Source organism: Taudactylus pleione, unplaced genomic scaffold, assembly GCF_031769625.1.
Source record: "Taudactylus pleione unplaced genomic scaffold, aTauple2 ptg000015l, whole genome shotgun sequence".
NCBI lineage: Eukaryota > Metazoa > Chordata > Amphibia > Anura > Myobatrachidae > Taudactylus > Taudactylus pleione.
The window spans coordinates 37,529,780-37,549,954 of record NW_028284417.1 but is presented as its reverse complement, the minus strand read 5'-3'; the positions used below and the strand labels follow the sequence as shown (position 1 = coordinate 37,549,954).

The 20,175-nt window shown below is 38.3% G+C and overlaps 1 protein-coding gene across 2 annotated transcripts in view; it reads left to right on the top strand.

The window, feature by feature from the left end:
- Positions 1-20,175, top strand: part of ASCC3 (activating signal cointegrator 1 complex subunit 3) — an 884,679-nt gene that overhangs the window by 728,346 nt on the left and 136,158 nt on the right. For both annotated transcript variants that reach the window (XM_088472337.1, XM_088472346.1), the window contains exons 35-36: positions 1,122-1,233; positions 8,604-8,738. In XM_088472337.1, coding sequence (XP_088328463.1) covers positions 1,122-1,233; positions 8,604-8,738 — 247 coding nt within the window. The remainder of the gene's footprint in view (positions 1-1,121; positions 1,234-8,603; positions 8,739-20,175) is intronic.

Here is a 20,175-nt window from a genome sequence, read left to right as displayed (position 1 = left end):
GCAGCTTCACAAGACTACCTGCTGCCTCTCCTCCATATCAGAAGCAGGCGCTTTGTGTTTGGGCACGACAGGAGAATTAATAACACTGGATGAGTGACCTAATTTTCCTCATACAGTGTTTTAGGTGCACCCTAACCATTGTGCCATATGCAATTGCCTATGTTTGCATAATGACAACACTGTAAGCATAGCACAGTCTAAGACATGTTATTTTCTGAAAATCTGTGGCTCTTTATGCTTGAAGTAAATACATATATTTGCCATGCCATCTGCTCTGACCACCATACTTGTTGGAAGGTCTGCAATACAGTAAAAAAAGTTTCAAAAGGGTTTTTACAATACCCTCTCATAGTAACATGCCCCCGCCATACAATACATGCCACCAGGTTGTTTGAAGCTGGCTGCTGGATCTCATGCAATTCTGCTTGTTTCCACTGTAGGGAAATGAGCATCTATAAATTCCTGTTTTTAAAAAGCTTTTGCTCGGAAGTGGACAACCTTTTTAATAAGAGCTAGTGGTTCAAAAAAATACATTTAACATAGTCTTAAACTGAAAACTACTTGTAGTTTCTGGATCCAATCAGACTCGATCTGGCAGAATGAGGAATCTGATTGATTTATAATTTCCATTAGCATGTGACATGCTAACAACTTTCCAGGAATGTCCGAGAGAGTCCCAATCTTTGGGGTGCTTTCCTCCTGGATTCCAGAAAGAATTGACCAGTCACTGCATGTTGGAGATTAGAAGTCGAGATTCACATTGAATCACATTAATGTGCTCTCCTCCCCCACTGTACTACCGGATGCTGCGAATCACAGCTTTGATCAGTTGGTGCCAGAAGATGAGATTGCATCTCAATGCCCCACTGCATTTCACAGAGGAGGCAATTGAAAAGTTGGCAAGTACGGTGTGTATGGTGGTTTGTCTAATAATGATAATAATAATGGGACTCAGTTTGCATTGTAATCCCATCCAGTGTGTAGACAGTATATAAAAAATTCAGTTGGTTTGCACTATGTGTGTACAACATAACATATTGATTTTTGTATGCTTGTGTGACATTTGTTATTTATACATTGCATTAAGTTTATACTATTTGTTTATGTTCTTGACATTTTAGCTACTACAATTTAGAGGATGTTGGACATGAAACAATGAATAAATTCCTTTCTAATCTGGTGGAGAAGTCACTCATTGACCTGGAATGTTCATACTGCATAGAGATTGGTGAGGTGAGGTTCTCTACATATCCTGCTTTTTTCTGTGGAAGCCTGCAATGTAATTCATGAAGTGTATTTAATATTGAAGAAATGTAGAAAAAAAGATCAATTTACAAAGTTAACTCCAAAAAAAATGTAAATTGGTATAAGAAGATGGATAACATACCAAAGTAATTTCTGTCAAGTCTCGCTTTAGGCAGGAGAGTCCCAAATTGAGGGGTTTGTCCCACCTTCCCAATCAGGACAACTTTGGAGGTATGTCCTGCTCACCGTTGCTCTGCATGTTATTATTATTCTATATATGGAGCCCCATGGGGCCCGCAACGCTGTACAAAATGCAAATAAAAGTACAGTACAAAATAAGAAAAAAAGTGTAGTACAAAAACATAGTCAATACCGTCAACCTACGCTAATACATTTACTATAACTAGAAAAGCAGCACTGGCTGAATCAGGACCTCGGTCGATAGGAACTGGAAACAGGTTCGGAATCACTGATTTCAGAAAGAATACAAAGTCGAAGGAGATAATCAAGGCATAGGTAATGAAAGGAAGAGTACACGAGGGATGGTGGCTCTTCTTATGAGAGCCTCCAATCTATAGAGGAGCAGGTGAACATGGTATATATTCCATATAATTAATGTTTTTAAGGTAGGATAACAGGACAGCCCAGCACATCATAAGTTTTTTTTCTATCATAATTCTGTGACTTGAGACCATGCCCATATGACGCTTGGTCACACCCCCTTTTTGTGCGCGTATCGGCACTTGTCCTGACTGCCCAACAATAATTGTTGGGAGATATGCCAAAGCTACTTACAAAAACATGGATGGATTAAATTGTAAAGTTATGGGTTCCAAATGGGCTCTAATTTAGGGATCTGACCCTGTTGTAGTGCTAACTTATAAAGTTAGTAGCAAATTATGATATGAAAATCAAATTCACAGAAAGGAGATCACTGCCAATTGTATTAGGATTTTAATATGGGTTATTTTTAAGACTGTTTCTAAATATTTGCTGAATTGACATCACCACCTGTATTAGACTCTGACATATTGTATTCCCTTCTCTAATTTGTTGAAACACATGAAGTTTTAAATTCTCACTTGGCAAGTCAACTTGGGGCAAGAACCATTTTAGCCTAGGTCGGGTTGTTTTGATCTACAGTGTTGCATGATATGACTACTACAGTACTGCTATGGTAGATGAAAGGAATGTTGGCTAGAAGTTAGATTTTAGGTAGAGTTACCATTTTCATTTACAGTTTTAAATAAAAGAAAATAACAGTAATATAGACGGTTTGACATTCGCCCCATGGTATGGTACCCTATATGGAAATTATGACATTATACAACATGCAGGTAAAATACCCTGTTACTGCACTACAACACTCTTAGGAATTAAAATTGTATCTCCAGATTCTATTAGAGAGGGGTTAAGCTGTTCTCATTTGTTTTGGAACATGTCCTAATGCAATCTGGTGCAGGTCAAAAAGATAATCCTGCAGACATTTCAGTTGCTGGTTCAACCCCAGGAAACTGCTAAACTAAAGGACTGTAATAACGATAACCTTGAAAGTTCTTTTTAGTAGGTGTTGCACTTTACCTGCGGCTCTACCTGCCTCTTCCTCAAACCAGAACCAGGATCAGATATGAAGAGATTTGAGATGACATTTACACCTAGTTATGTGTAGATGCTGAAGTTATGAATCTATGTATTAGAGAAGATAATATAGATGTTAAATTATATGATTGCTTAACATTAAATTATATGAATTTTAATTAAATTTAGACTATCCGTTAGTCTTTCTGTATCCCGAGTTTGGTTGGACAGGAGCCTACAATATTCATGGCAGCCATTCAGGAGGAGCCGACTTGGTTTGGAGATTTTGCGACGTCTCTACAGGCCAGTCTTATTGATACCTCAGCAAAAATAACTTTGCACATCCCTGCTACTTTGCGCAAGTGGCCTCTGGTGTTTCAGGCTTACAAAGAATCAGGATATTACCCTTTATTATATGAGGAGGGCAAAATGATGCCCAATTTGGACCAGGATTATTTCTCTTAGTTTATAAATGATCAAGGGTCATCAGATTGTGGATGTCTTGTTTATGTAAGTACACCAGGCAAGGAATATCCTGGATTATGAAGTTTTAGAGATTTGCGATACTTCGTGGTTTAAGTTTATGGTGAAGCATCCGGTTTAGTTTCATCTCTCCAACTGAGGAGGATTACATTACGCAGGTGTAAGCAAGGCTGGATCATACTGTAAATTGCAGGTCTCCAACAGATTGCTTTTCAGTTATCTTCTATCTAGTGAAGATACAGCTAACTGGAGATCTCCTCTGCTTCATGATACCTCCATTTCAAGGTTTTCCAAATTCTATTGTTCTTATTTGTTGTTGGATGTCTTAAGGGATGGTACATGTCGGAAGGTGGAGAGTGTCCATAAGTATTTTTTTTTTGCTTTGGCTTCAACAAAAATGGTTGAAGTCAGTGAACAAATAGATGGTTGACTTCTTTGATGATATATTGTCCAATTGCTGAGTTGCTCAGCTTGGTGGAGGATGATTGGGACACCCTAGAGTACCTAGTAGATTTTGGACACTGGGGGCAAGAATTGCGGCATCTACACATTCTACCCTTTGGGCTCAAATCCTGGAACATGCTTATGTAGTATAAAAAGACCCTGAAATTGCTTCTGTTCTTAGGTGTCATCTTATTAGGTCCTAACCTGGGTAAAAGCCATTTCCAGGCTACAAAGAGGGGCGGGGCAGGTGGAAAGATTTGTTCCTTGACAGTTAATGTCCCTAGACCTAGGAGTCACTCATTTTGTTCCGAGAGAGAGAGAGAGAGAGAGAGAGAGAGAGAGAGAGAGATATTGAGAGAGAGAGAGATATTGAGAGAGAGAGATTGAGAGAGAGAGAGAGAGATTGAGAGAGATTGAGAGAGATTGATTTTCTTCAATTACCCAGCTCAGGGTTCGATGATTCAAATGGGGTCTCTGAAGTCTTTTCATTCACAGGATGAAGAGCAGTATGTTTATATGTTCTATGGACTTCAAGGAATACCCATACTCAATGTGAAAGACATCAGAGCTTCAGAACCATCATTACCAGTTCAGAGCACTTCTGTTTAGTATAGAGACAATTTCATGATTGTTCACATAGTTAGTGACCGTGATCTCTGCACTTCTATGGACATAAGGCCCGATTCACAGTTATATGCTATGCCAATGTTTTTGCAGTTGAGCATTTTTTTTGCTACTGTTAATGCACGAAACGCGAAGAAAATTCTCTCTGATCGCAGCTGCTATAGTGTACAACTCAAGCCCACAGTGCTATGCTGGCCACAGTGCAGATATTGGAACCCCACAGTTGGATTGTCAATTACAAGCAGCCATAATTGACCCTTGACCCTGTGTATGGCTTTCCTTGGGATCTTGTTTGCCAGCAGGCTACAGTGAGTGTTTTTGCCAGAGAAAAAGATCCTTTTGTTACAGGGTTTGGTGAGGTCTGCTGATTTACAAACAAATGTTCATTTTTCATGAGACTTTTGGGGAGGAGGGTTTACATATTCAAGCCTTTCCTGTAGTTTCACCTGGTGTCGTTCATGGTCAAACCTCTTTATCTGTCCATTGGCAAAACCTGTTCATTTGTCAGATGATCTCCTGACGAAAGGAGCTGCGTCCCCTGAAACGTAGAGAAATAAAGTTTATTATCACTAATACTGTGAGCGCTGCCTTTATCCTATGGAATTTTGGAACTAATATATGTATTAATATATATATATATATATATATACACACACACATACGAGGGCTGATTGAAAAGTAATGAGACTGATTTTTTTTATTTAGAATCAGATGACTCCACAGGATCTGAACATTTTTCTTTTTCAAAGTTGCGTCCTTGACATTCAATATATTTTTTGCACTGTCTTGTGACATCACTGTTAGTGTTGCAGCTGTGGCATTTTTCACTTCATCATCTGTTGAGAACTTCTTTCCACATAGTTGTTTTTTCAGGGTTGGGAATGCCCAGAAATAACAGTGCGCTAAGTCTGGGCTATATGGAGGGTATTCCAGGGCTGTCCCTTTCATTTCAGTCAGTGCTGCCAATGCAACAGCAGCAACATGTGGTCATTCATTGTCTTAGAGCAAAAACCACTGTTTCTTCAGCAAATGTGGTCTTTTCTTCCTCATGGCTCCATGCAAATGGGTTTTCTGGAAGTTTGCATAGTAGTCACCATTAATTGCCTGTCCATGGGGAGCCCAGTGCTGTAGGATCATACCGTGCGCATCACAATCGATGTTAGGAAATCGGGTATCCTCTCTGACATTCTAATGGTGTTCTTGCACGATTCAACCCATTGTCGCATATGCTCTTCTGTGAAATTTCTGGGTACCCACCTGGCACATGCGATGCATTTTCAGTTCCCTTGTCACAATATGCTGAACCCGTTTGAATGAGATGAAGTGAAGCCAAAAGTTTGCATAAAGTTAACCTTCTGTCATTTTGCAACATCTCCTCTGCTTTGGCAATGTTGACATCTGTAACCATGGTGGATGGTCTCCCAGAATGTGCTTCATCAGTCACCCGCATATTACCCTCTTGGAAGTGCTTCCACCACCGAAATACTGCAACACGGCTAATTGTTTCTCCACCATATGCTTGCCGTAACTTTTCATGAGTTTCATTTCCGATTTTTCCAAGTTTAACACAAAATTCAATCACACATTTCTGATGTAATCTCGCAGACACTTCTTCCTCATCCACCATGTGGAAACGGACGTAGATCTTCCACTCACTGTGACTTCCACTCACTGTGACCAAACAAATAAGACTACTGCAGTCCAAACGCCTTTTTAGACACATTGATGTATGCCATTCACAATTATCAGTATAGCATTGCCTTGTCTACCTGTGGGACAGAAAAACAGAGGCAGTCTTATTACTTTTCAATCAGGCCTTGTATATATATATATATATATATATATATATATATAATATATTATATATATATAATATATATATAATTTTCAACCTAAGCAACTATATAACCTCTGTCCCAAAATCTGTTTCGGTCTGCCATATTCAAAATACTAGAAATAGTGCTATTAGTCATATCAATTGTCCAATAAACCTTGTCTGTGCTTCCATTCCTATTTGTACATACGTTTGGGTCTGTAATTATACAATACTGTCTCTGGTTATTTTGTGCACACTGTTCATGTTACATTTCAGGGCTTTCAGAAATCTACCACTTCTCACAGAAACTAGACATCTGGGCTATAGTTAGGCAAAGGCTGAACCATGGAGAAGTGCTGTAATAGGGTCAGCTGGTTCAGCATGTATAAAGCACGCTTGAATTCTGGGTCATCTAGCTTTGTTCCCAAGCAATCATAGCCCAGTTTGTATAAATTAAGAAACACAGTTCAATAAGCAAACTGGATCACAATACATTTGCAGACATTTGGAAGTTAAATTGTAGTGTTATATGGTGAATATACCCAATTCTTCTGCTTTTCGCTCATTCTCTGTGTGCAATGAACTGCTATGTATCACTATTCAGATCTAAAACTTATGTCATACCATATAATGCGACTAGATATCTAATATTATTTTTGTGTTTGGTTTACTGTACTTTATTTACATTCTGTATATTAATGAATACATTGTCATCATCTAGTATACTAATATATTTAAAATATTTAAGTATACTAGATGATAACATGTATTCATTGATATATAGAAATGTAAATAAAGTACATTAAACCAAACACAAAAATAATATATATATATAAGATATTACTGACAATAAGGAATCTGTTAATGCATTCAATTCTGTGGTTTATAATTCTCTGTATGATAATGTAGGGATGAGGTGGTCATAGTCGTTAAGGGCTGTGAATTCCATTGTTTTGCTTTTTTGAACCTAAATTACTTTTTCTATTGTGACTCTTCAAGTATTTTAGGATACAATGTATTTGTATTCCTAAGTGGTTGAAACAAATGAATGATCTAAGTGCAGTAAAATACGCATGTGTTCGTGCCTATCCATAGTACAGACTGTACCAAGGACTGTAGTTGTAGAGTTAATGGGGACCTTTAATGTCTCCAAGGTACAAATTAAACATAGGCAATTTGCGCAGGAAAATACAAAGCAGAACGAGGTGTCATACTGTTATGTAACATAAGACAGCTGTGCAGGAACAAGTAGTTCAGAATTTGAACATAATTTGGACATTATACAATATAATTCATACATTTTTGGCAAACTCTTGGAGATGTATAATGCACTAACATATTGATCACTGCAGTTTGAAAGCCCTTAAGTTAATAGTTGCATTAAGAGAATGTTCTAACTTGATTTTGTCAAGCTTTAAAAAAGCAAATCTGCCATCTCTGTACAACTACCTTTCTAATTGTAAAAAAAAACAAAAACTAACCAGAATATATATATACATACATATATGTATATATATATATATTTACTATCGAAATGTGTACTACAACTCTATATTTTTGTAGAGTTTAATATATATTATCGTTTTAGTGTTAAAAGTGTGCACCTGAATCTTGGAGCGTGTAAAATATATATTTTTTTCTAAATGCAGAAAAGTGTACAGTTGCTACAAACTTTAAATACATTTATTCACGCACATTTACAGCAGTAATTAATAGAGTGTGACAAGTATTTCACTTAGCATATGTTGTATTCTACACAAGTGTCCCTATAAATTACAGAGCACATAGTCTGCTTGCCTCACCTACTAATAGGCCACCAACTACAAATCTCAATGACATAGTGACATCCAAACATAGGATAATAGCTCTGCAAGGCACCATCCTTCCCCAGCTTATCCTTATTGAACTCTTCTCTCATCATAATGTGGACTCCTCAAACTATCTCAGAGCCTTGCTTGTATATGGATGGTTGTTCAGTTAAAGAATCATCTTTATGAGTGACACCTTATACATTTTTTATTTTATTTTTCTTTAAAAATAAAAATGTTCTATACCTGTCTTCGCTGTCCTCTATTTTCATCTGCCTTTTTAAAAAAAATATTAATATATATAAAAATAAACACAAAAGATAAGGCACCCGTATAATGTAGCATATACAGTAAGTGAGCTTTATTTTGGATATCCAGTTTTGAGTGCTGTCATTCTTATCTAACTAATATATGTTGATACCAGCTTTATAGTAGTTTCCACACTGTGGACAAGTCTTCAGACACTTACTATTTTCATTTCTAAAATTGTTTCGCTTATTTCTTTGGAATTAGTTTTAAGAATTAAACATTATATATATTGAAGTCATTACTTAATATTAGACATGTATGTATTGTTATTTTAACAGTTTGATGCTTCTTTTCAGGATAATCGTGGTATTGAGCCACAAACTTATGGACGCATATCCTCTTATTATTATCTAAAACACCAAACAGTTCGTATGTTCAGGGACAGATTAAAGCCAGATTGCACTGTTGAAGATGTGCTTTCCATACTCACCGTAAGTGAATGCAAATTTGTTTTATGTTTATTCTTTATCAAAAGTGTCTAATTGCCACCTATTTAGTTTCCATTCTAAACATGTTGGGGCTGATGCTGGGTTGGCTGCAATTGTGCCCAAAATACGGGTTTACAGAAAACCTGCCTTTGCAGCTATAGATAAATATCTGCAGGTTTGCGCTAGTAACATATGCACCAGGTTATATCTGGCATAAGTCACATACATATGCCCATTGTTTAACCATTTGTTTTGCTTGCAAAATATGCATTTGCAATTAGACTTCAATGGAACTTAAATGCATGAAATTCAACTCTACAAAAATAAAAAATGACCTTGCTAAAACAATCACAAACAGCAAAGAAAGCACCTATCAGCATGTTTTCGCAATCAGCTAATCACGTTTTAAACTAGTCCTGGCGACCACCATAATAATTGTGTATTTGCACCTAATTTTAAGCACCTGCAAATGATAAGTCATGGACAGACACACATGCGTTTCTGAGCCGATGTGCATCTGTTTGCAGTTATTTAAACACGTGCCTACATTACTTCACACCTTCCCTCTCCAATGGCATATGGGTATGTCAGAATAACGCAAGTCTCCGCGTATGCATGCAGCCAGGGGCGTTGAGAGCCATGTCAGGGAGGGGGTGTGGCTTAATCGTGAGAGATGTGGCCACGTTCCCTTAGGATTTAAAAAAAAAAAAAAAACTTTTGCAGCAGTGCTGCACGCTGTCTCCCACTGCAGCCCAGCAACTGCGAGCAGTCTCCCACTGCAACCCAGCACACACCAGCATGATGTAATGGGCTGGTGTGAGCAGGGCCGGATTAAGGGCAGGGCGACAGGGGCAGTCGTCCCGGGGCCCCCACACACTATTCCCGATCCCTGGGCGCTTATTCTAACATTTCCCCGCTGCTGTCCCCCGGTAGCTCAGCTGTTCTCTTACAGTGGCTGCCGAGGACTCAGCAGACTCACTACAGTGACAGTCACAGTCTCGTGAGATTATGACGTCAAATCTCGCGAGACTGTGGCTGGTTGGTCTCCGAGAGAAGAGCGAGGCTGTCTGCCCTGCAGTGCGTGCGGGGCATAGCACCTGAGCCGGCAATCAAGGAGCCATATACTACCCTGCCTCAGCATTTCCCTGGGCGGCGAGCAGAAGAGCAGTCAGCCGGAGAGCTGAAGCAAAGTTAGCCTGCTGTACCACAACCGTACACACTATTATATATATATTGTATGCACGTATGTATGTGTAAGTATATATAATATATATATGTATATATACATACAAACACAGGTATACTTTTACATATATACAATACACACAATATATAGTGTATCTATATATATATATATATATATATATATAATATATGCACACACACATACATTTAATCTGTATTATATTTATATATATATATATATATATATATATATATATATAATATACTCCCAAAGCTGCAGCACTCCAGGCGCTTTGACAGAATCACAATACCGGCATCTAATATCAAGCAACGTTTCAGTGCATATTTATTAGCACTGTCATCAGGCTATCATGCTGATAGATATGCACTGAAACTTTGCTTGATATTAGATGCCGGTATTGTGATTTTGTCAAAGCGCCTGGAGTGCACCTTTGGGAGTTATAGTGCTGGCACCCGGGCCACATTGCTACATTACCTGGAGAGCTGGACCCTGCATATTTCTTATATATATATATATATATATATATATATATATATATATATATATATTGGAAAAAAAAGTATGATGTAACAACCAGCATTGTGTTTTATATAAATATATATATATATATTCTGTGTGAGCATTGTGTATATATATATATATATATATATATCCAAAACTGACCCGGCACTCACCAGTCCTCTCAGCCAAGAAATAGCTCAGGTGCCTTCCAAAGGGATGTAATTTCCCCTAATGCATATGCAGACGTATAATGAATGAAGGTGGCACTCAGAGACTTCAATATGCGGTGAAACAAGCACCCACAGCGGGGATAGCTTTAATGTGACTTCATATTGACGTTTCGGGGATCGAGTCCCCTTTCTCAAGACAACATGGTGTGTACAGTGCAACAAAGCAAACATTTATACAAGTAAATACACTCACCAACATATCTCCAAACAGGTGTGCCAGGCTCCGACGGCTTTGCTTTGTTGCACTGTACACACCATGTTGTCTTGAGAAAGGGGACTCGATCCCCGAAACGTCGATATGAAGTCACATTAAAGCTATCCCCGCTGTGGGTGCTTGTTTCACCACATATTGAAGTCTCTGAGTGCCACCTTCATTCATTATTCGTCTATATATATATATATATATATATATATATATATATATATATATATACATATATATATATATATATACATACAGTCAGGTGCATAAATATTGGGACAGTGACAGAATTTTCATATTTTGCCCTCTATTCACCACCACAATGGCTTTGAAATTAAACAAACAAGATGTGCTTTAACTGCAGACTTTCAGATTTAATTTGAGGGTAATTACATCCAAATCAGGTGAAAGGTGTAGGAATTACAACGGTTTCTATATTTGCCTGTTACTTTTTAAGGAGCCAAAAGTAATGGGACAAACTAAACAATCCTAAATCAAACTTTCACTTTTTAATACTTTGTTGCAAATCCTTTGCAGGCAATTACAGCCTGAAGTCTGGAACGCATAGACTTCACCAACGCTGGGTTTCATCCCTGGTGATGCTCTGCCAGGCCTCTACTGCAAATGTCTTCAGTCTTCAGTTCCTGCTTGTTCTTGGGGCATTTTCCCTTCAGTTTTGTCTTCATCAAATGCATGCTCAATCGGATTCAGGTCAGGGGATTGACTTGGCCATTGCATAACATTCCACTTTTTAGCCTTAAAAAACTCTTTGGTTGCTTTTGCAGTATGCTTTGGGTCATTGTCCATCTGCACTGTGAAGCGCTGTCCAATGAGTTCTGAAGCATTTGACTGAATATGAGCATATAATATTGCCGGAAACATTTCAGAATTCATTCTGCTGCTTTTGTCAGCAGTCACATCATCAATAAATACAAGGGAACCAGTTCCATTGGCAGCCATACATGCCCACGCCATGACACTACCACCACCATGCTTCACTGATGAGGTGGTATGTTTTGGATCATGAGCAGTTCCTTTCCTTCTCCATACTCTTCTCTTCCCATCACTCTGGTTCAAGTTGATCTTTGTCTCATCTGTCCATAGGATGTTGTTCCAGAACTGTAATGGCTTTTTTAGATGTTGTTTGGCAAACTCTAATCTGGTCTTCCTGTTTTTGTGGCTCACCAAAAGTTTACATCTTGTGGTGAATACTCTATATTCACTCTTGTGAAGTCTTCTCTTGATTGTTGACTTTGACACATATACACCTACCTCCTGGAGAGTGTTCTTGATTTGGCCAACTGTTGTGAAGGGGTTTTCCTTCACCAGGGAAATAATTATTTTGTCATCCACCACAGTTGTTTTCCGTGGTCTTCCGGGTCTTTTAGTGTTGCTGAGCTCTCCGGTGCGTTCTTTCTTTTTAAGAATGTTCCAAACAGTTGATTTGGCCACACCTAATGTTTTTGCTATCTCTCTGATGGGCTTGTTTTGATTTTTCAGCCTAATGATGGCTTGCTTCACTGACAGTGACAGCTCTTTGGATCTCATATTGAGAGTCGACAGCAACTGATTCCAAATGCAAATGTCAAACCTAGAATCAACTCCAGAACTTTTACCTGCTTAATTGATAATGAAATAACGAGGGAATAGCCCACACCTGTCCATGAAATAGCTTTTGAGTTGATAGTCCCATTACTTTTGGCCCCTTAAAAAGTGGGAGGCACATATAGAAACCGTTGTAATTCCTACACCGTTTACCTGATTTGGATGTAATTACCCTCAAATTAAATCTGAAAGTCTGCAGATAAAGCACATCTTGTTTGTTTCATTTCAAGGCCATTGTGGTGGTGAATAGAGGCCAAAATATGAAAAATCTGTCAATCTCCCAATATCTATGCACCTGACTGTGTGTGTGTGTGTGTGTGTATATATATATATATATATATATATATATATACAATGCACACACAGAATATATATATATATATATATATATAACACAATGCTGGTTGTTACATTATACTTTTTTTTTCAATAACATCGCCCATATATTTACTTTGATTTTATTGATTGGGGCCCCCACAAGTTTGTTGCACAGGGGCCCCCACAGTCCTTAATCCGGCCCTGGCTGTGAGGTAAGAAGAAGGGGGGGCGGCGGCGGACCTAAGCTTCTGTCGGGCCCCTCCAGCAAGCCCGGGCTTGGGTAATTCATACCCGCTCTCCCCTACTCTCAACGTTCCTGCATGCGGCCTGATTTCTGGACATGCACAGACCAATTTTATGTATCTTATGCTTTGAAAACTGACAGAGCCTTTTCTTTGCATCAGCCCCTGTGTTACAGTATCTGTTCCTGAATTGCATTTGTATTTGGCAGTACATTATTTATGACACTTTCTGTCACAGACATTTCCTAGAGCCTCTTGATAATTTGCATATTTTTTTTTATTCTGCTTAACTGCAAACATACCAGTTTTGTTTTTTTGTTTTTTTTATACAATTTTATAGTTACAGTTTGTATTGCTGTTGATGAAAGTTGTATAATTATGATATATCATAATTCAATTGTTTGGAGCCCTTAACATTAAGGGGGAATTCAATTAGAGGCAATAAGCCTAGAAAAATGGTTATCGGCCAATTCAATTACAGGTGAAGTTAACACCATAATATTCTATTTATTCATAGGATTTAGCGCAAAAACATTTCACCACCTAATAGCAGGTGAAAATCCCTATTTTAAGGTAAAAATGTCGGACTTGGATCAGAACCACTTAGACACCCTCCTTAATAATTAATTTGGCAAAATTATTTTTTTAATTAGCTTAATTTGGATAATAATGACATCATTTTTGGGGTGAAAATGTACAGAGTGCAGGAAAATGGGTTAATTAATATGGGACAGGTATATGGGGGTGCTGTATGGATGGGACAGGTGATTTTAAGGTTGCAGGTGGGTGTTAGAGGTGTATTTTGAAGGCTTGAAATGACACAAAGATATACTTACAGGCAGTGTTATGCACCACTAATTTAAGTAGAGCATTATTATACAGAAAAACTCTTACATTCTATAATTGTTTCACTGTTTGAGAAAAATGCTTATAACTGCCATGTGACACAATTTAGGAACCCCAAATACTTTTATTATGGCCACTAGACTTCTACACTGGCATCCAGTATTAGTTTGTCTTTTTTTTTGGGGGGGGGGGGGGGTTGCAGGCAGATTTCCCCATTTTCAACTATACTTAAGTGTAAAACCAGCAAGAATTATATAGTGAAGTGCTTATCTTCCGTTTTCTAATTGGATTGCATTATAAGTTGACACCCATATACAGGTTATACATCGGTCGATATGCGCGATAAGTTAACACCCGTGGAAGCTTATCACTTTCACCTCTAATTGAATTCTCCCCTAAGTTTGCATGTTTACAAATAGTTATATGAGGCACATTCTGTATTATTTATACAGATCTAAATTTAGTGGTAGTGTGGAGAGGTGGAAGGCATACGGTGCTCACTGTACCCCTCTTACAGTAACTAGTCATTAAGTTGATTTTCTAGTGTCTAGTAAATGTGTGACTTGAAAGTTTTTTTTAGTCTGGAACTCATAAAAAGATACAGAATTTTGAGCCCCCCTTCCCCCAACAATTGGCTGTTTTTTTTCATACACTGAATTAATGAGCTTAGTAATTAAGGCACTTGCTTCACACCTCCATTGTTGGCCAATAACACTGCATCTGTCTAGTGCTAATGCCTTCTCTTCACTTATGCTGGCATTTAACAGTTTTAGCATCAGGGAATAACATGTCATAGGTTAAATAGGATAATTAGTTGTAAGTGAAATTGTCAAGGGAATATTAACTTATAAAGTACTATAACAATGCTATATTGATGAGATCATGCAAAAAGTTAACATAATGTGGAAGGTACACTTATTTAAAAATGTATATATATTTGTTAAATGGTAAATCAACTGTACTGTACACATACATAACAATACACTTAGCCAGCCAACTTACCTGTTAATTTGACCCTCCATGTTCTTCCATCTGTTGTGAAATCTTAGCGTATATTATAACTCAACTCACTTTGCCAAGACAGTATATTTTAGGGAAAACTAAATTTTACATTATTATTTTTATTATCTAAGGTAACTGCTAACAACTCTAGACAAATATACAAAATGTGCTAATGATGTGATTATAGTTTTCTGTAATTTGATTTCTTTAAATGTACTTGGATGTTTTTCTTATTTGATCATTTGTTTCACTTTTTAGTTATTTTATTACATGTGTGTTTCTAGAAATTCTGTACACATTGAATGAAACCCATTCAGTGCAGATTTGATGTACAATATTTTAATATTGAATTCACTTTAACAAAGAGATTTCACCCATCAGTTAAATATTAGTCTGCCCCAACCTTTTCAAAACTAATGCAATTAGAATTACCTCCAGTGCTGGAATGAAGAACCAGAAAGATTTATATATATAATTGACAACCCAATTCTAAGGTGTCATGATGACCCTTGAATTTACAAACCATATGTGCATTTATTAGCTCAAATTCAGGGGATTTATAGGGCCGACAATAACTTTTTTTCACTAAAACAACAATATTGTTACGAAGAGGCTGGGTTGCTTATTTCTTTGCTCCCAGCACACAGTGCAAAAATACAGTGCAAGGGCGCCTATCAAGAATCGGGGCACATATTTGCGTGCCAAAGGCCTTGTGGCACACACCATTTTTTCATAATTCTAGGGGCATACCCAGCACTCACAGAGATGCTAGGCTGCCCCCAGGCTTTCTCCACACTGTTAACAGATGCTGTGCACACGGGATCTATTCAGTCTCTCGACCTGGCCACCCTCCGAACTATAACCAGGCAGAGACGCAGCAGCACAGCAGGAGGCGGGGTGCTATGGGCCTGCCTGCGTCAGGCTGTGATCAGTGGCTCCATAAGGGCAGGGCTCATTTTAGGGTTTTAAAATCAGGTAGGGCACGGCACCCCACTGAAATAGTCTAGGGGGAACGCTAAAAGGAATTATGTAAAAACCTGCCTCTGAGTCAAAAGACAAAGCAGCACTAAATTCCACACCTAAAATAACATATAGTAGGCAAAGCATTTAAAGTAAAATAGATTATATATATATATATATGTATGTGTATATATATATATATATATATATATTACCTCAACTTAGGTATTTGTAACATTAGGTATTTGTAAAACGTAGGTATTTCTAACATTTACAGACACTAAAAAATGTCTTTATTTGCACTGTCTTCATTTGGGCAAATTGTCCTCAAGGCACACAACCACTTACTGGTCCTTGGAACTCTACTTTCTTTATGAGGATTTCTATTTTGTATCCTAAAATACTGGTTGATTTAACTACATGTACATGTTAAATGGAGAAAAAATTAAAATGAGTGGACATCAGAACTGTCTTTATAACATGTCACTTGCAGAAGTGCAAATGTAAGGTATACAATGTTTCCTATTAAAATTGTAGGGCAAGACAAGATTTGTCAAACCTAATAGTGGTGGAATAGAGCTAAGTGGCCTCCCCAGGTCCAGGCAACTCACCTGTAAATGGACCTCTTATCTGATTTAAACAATTTTGTCCCAAAATAAAAATCTCTGTTTTTGACATGATGTTGCAAACTTATGATCATTTATGTGCCTGAACGATCAACAAACCCGATTAACCAAACGCCTCCTACCAGAGTTTTGCACCCAATCAAATCCACATTCAAGTCCTTTAAGACCTTGTACATTTGTCCAAAAGTGGTTAACAAAAAAAAAAAAAAACAAGCAGCATTTTAAACACCTTTTGTACTTTTTTTTTCTAAATTATATTGCAGTGTTTATTGCATAGTTGCCAACTTTTTGTGAAATCCTGGATGGGTAGGTCCACGGGGCAACCACAGTGAACGTGGCTTCATCATTCAATTTTTCACAGCTCTGCCCCTGTTTCAAAATGCCACAATTCATTTTGCAATGGGTGGCAGGACCACAGTGAGGTGATTCAGAGTGAATCATGTCACCTCTGCCCCTCCCAATTTACAGTAGATGTGAATGTGATGCAAACTTCGAGAGTTTCCAGGAGTGTAGGTAAGTATGGATTATGGGCCAAAAATGTCTAAGTAAGAGAATTCTTATCACTGATATAATCAGTATATGTAGTTCTTATTCTGGCGGGGATGTCCAGACAGGAAGTGTTGAGCCCCTATTTATTGTGGTGAGACTGTATAGAACTCACTCTGCCCTAATAAATATGGGAATGCAGAGATGTTTTTAGGTGAGTGGAGGGGAAGTGGGGCAGCATAGTACTTTGTCAAAACTATGCCCCTTTTCAGAGGCAAACCTCTGTGCACAGATTGATCTGAATGGCAAATATTAAATGTTGAGACGTAAGCTAAAACATATGAAAATTCACTAAAAACATACACAAATATTTAAGTAACAGTTACAGGACTTTCACAACTAAAGATGGTTGACATAAATCATGTAGGGGGACGATAATCTTCCTATACACAATAGAATTCAATAACTGTTGAATTTGCAGAACACTGCAGTACTCTTTTTGTAGCAAAGTTAGATAACAAATGTAAATATAACGTCTGATACATAATTTGGGCTCTATGCATTTTATATATATATATATATATATATATATATATCTAACAGGGGAAAAATCGCACACACTTATAAGGTAAGTCCAGGTACTGTAGTCACATAGTAGATACGTATAATGCACTCCTGTCCATCTCAGGACAGGAAGGAGACCAGGACACCATTGATTTGATGAAAAAATACAAATATATTAGAAGTCCAAAAAAGTTAAATAGCCATGCTCAACAATATGTCTCAATACATAAAGCACAAGATATCAAGCGCTGTAAGTCACAGAACAGGAGCCAGTAAAACTGGAATACTCATCGTATGCCTGGTGATCAGGCAGATATAGATAGATATATATACAATATATATATATATTAGGGATGTGCAGGCTCGGTTCTACTCGGTTCCGTTCGGTTCTTTTTACCGGATCTTATTGGGTTTCAGCTGTCACGAGTTTTGGATAGCCAATAAGATTCGGTAAAAAGAACCGAACGGAACCGAGTAGAACCGAGCCTGCACATCCCTAATATATATATATATATACAATGTTGCTGGTGATCAGCACTATATAGTTTTTTTTCAGTATTTCAGCCAATTACTTAACTGCTTCTATATTTAAATAATCTGCAGTCATAAAATGCTGTGTACTTTTTCCTAGCACTTATTTACATTATGTTGCCTCCAGGTACTAGCAAATACTTGCCTTGATACATGTATTTTACTGCAAAAGTATTGCAGATCTCATGTTGTACTAACCTTTAAACTCCAGTAGAGGGCAAGTCTTCCTTTAATCTTTCCAGATGTCTTTATATGAACACAATTGTGCTCTCCCATGCGATGGGTACAGGATCATTGAACACTGCAAAATTCCAAAAGCATTGATTTAGGAAGTTTATACCCAATTATAATATTTCACAGTATTACATTTTGCAGGTAGTAAAACAACTGTGGACATAAAAGTGTATGCACCGTTATAGAGATTACAGGTTTTTGTGATGTAAACCCTGAAATCAAGATAATTTAACCTTGTAAGCAGCAAAAACAAACATTTTTAGTACAAAGGAATGAACTACAAAACCTACAATACATTAGTTGCATAATGTACTTTTAGCTATCTTGAAATGTTATTAGCATATTCCTGCAAACAATACAAGTGGAATTGACCCCACATAAAGATCAGCTATTCCTATAGGATTTATTTTCAGTTTTCTTGGTTGCATCCTGCTGTAAAGGTGTGTAAACACTAGATGATAATTTGCACGATTTTCCTGATTTCGACGCATCAGAATGACAAATCGTGTAAAATATGTTCAAATTGTGAGTGTCCACTCACGATGCCGATGTGCGTACCCGTGGGTCGTACATCGCATCTTCAGATCTTGCCAACAGCAGGCAAGATCCACCAATCTTGACATGATCCGGCGACATATCGTTCAGTGTTTATGCCTGAACAATATGTCTTTCGGAATCGTATACGATTCCGACGTCACTTGCATGCACAGATCAGGGAGACCGTGATGCATGCATCTGTGTAACTTTTTCTACTGGGGGGGTAATGCCACAGCCAGGTAAATCCTTTCACCGGGTCCCCCAGCCAAAGCATTACCCCTGACCGCTAGTCAGCCCAGACCGGATATTCCTGGGGAGATGGGAACCCCCCCAATAAAGGAGTCCCCCTCTCCAGGGCACCCCATGCCTAGGCTGATAGCCCGGAGCTATCCCCGGCACCCCTCGCCAGTGGGTGCTGGGTTGATTATGTAGTGTGGTGCATTTGAAATAGTTAAAAATATTGTCTTTTGCTGTGGAACTACAGGTCCCAGCAAGCCTCCCTCGCATGCTGGTACTTGGAGACTTGACTTCAATGGTGAGAATCGCGAGGTTACCTAAGGTTACCTTTGCAGGTTACCTTTGCCTGCCTCTCTCAGCCAATGAGCGCTCAGCATCGGGATTTCCATAGTGAAATCCCACGCCTGAGCAGTCATTCGGGTAGTACTGTCCTTAGAAGACGGTACTAGTTCATGGGTCTACGCATAGGAGGAGGTGAGTATGGATTATTTTTTTTACAGGTACCCTATGGATTCTACTGGAGAAGAGGACGCTATTGGCTTAAGGGATACATTGGTGAGTGTGTGTGTATGTATGTTTTAATAAAGTTTTACCTCTGGTGTGGTGTTCTGTGTTTATTTTAATTTTGCTTTTGCTGTGGAACTACAGGTACCAGCGGGCCCATAATGCCCGGCATGCTGGTACTTATGGTTCTTCAAGTGCCTGCATGCGGGGGAGGCTTGCTTGGGACCTGTAGTTCCACTGCAAAATAATATTTTTAACTATTTCAAATGCACCACACTACATAATCAATCTGACACCCACCGGGGTCCCCAGCTCCCCAGGGATCTCCGGCCTGGGCTGACTAGCGGTCGGGGTTTATGCTTTGGCCGGGGGACCCGGTAAAGGGTTTCCCTGGCTGTGGCATTACATTATCCCCCACTAGAAAAAGTTTGATGCTGGTTCTTGTAAATACAGGGGAACCCTAATCATTTTTTCCCCTGTATTTCCAGAACCAGGACTGGATCAGTGCTGGTTGTGCTAAATACAGAGGATCCCTACCTCATTTGTCCTCTGTATTTTGGCAACCAGGGCTGGTTCTCAATAGCCTGGTGCTGGTTGTGCTTAATACA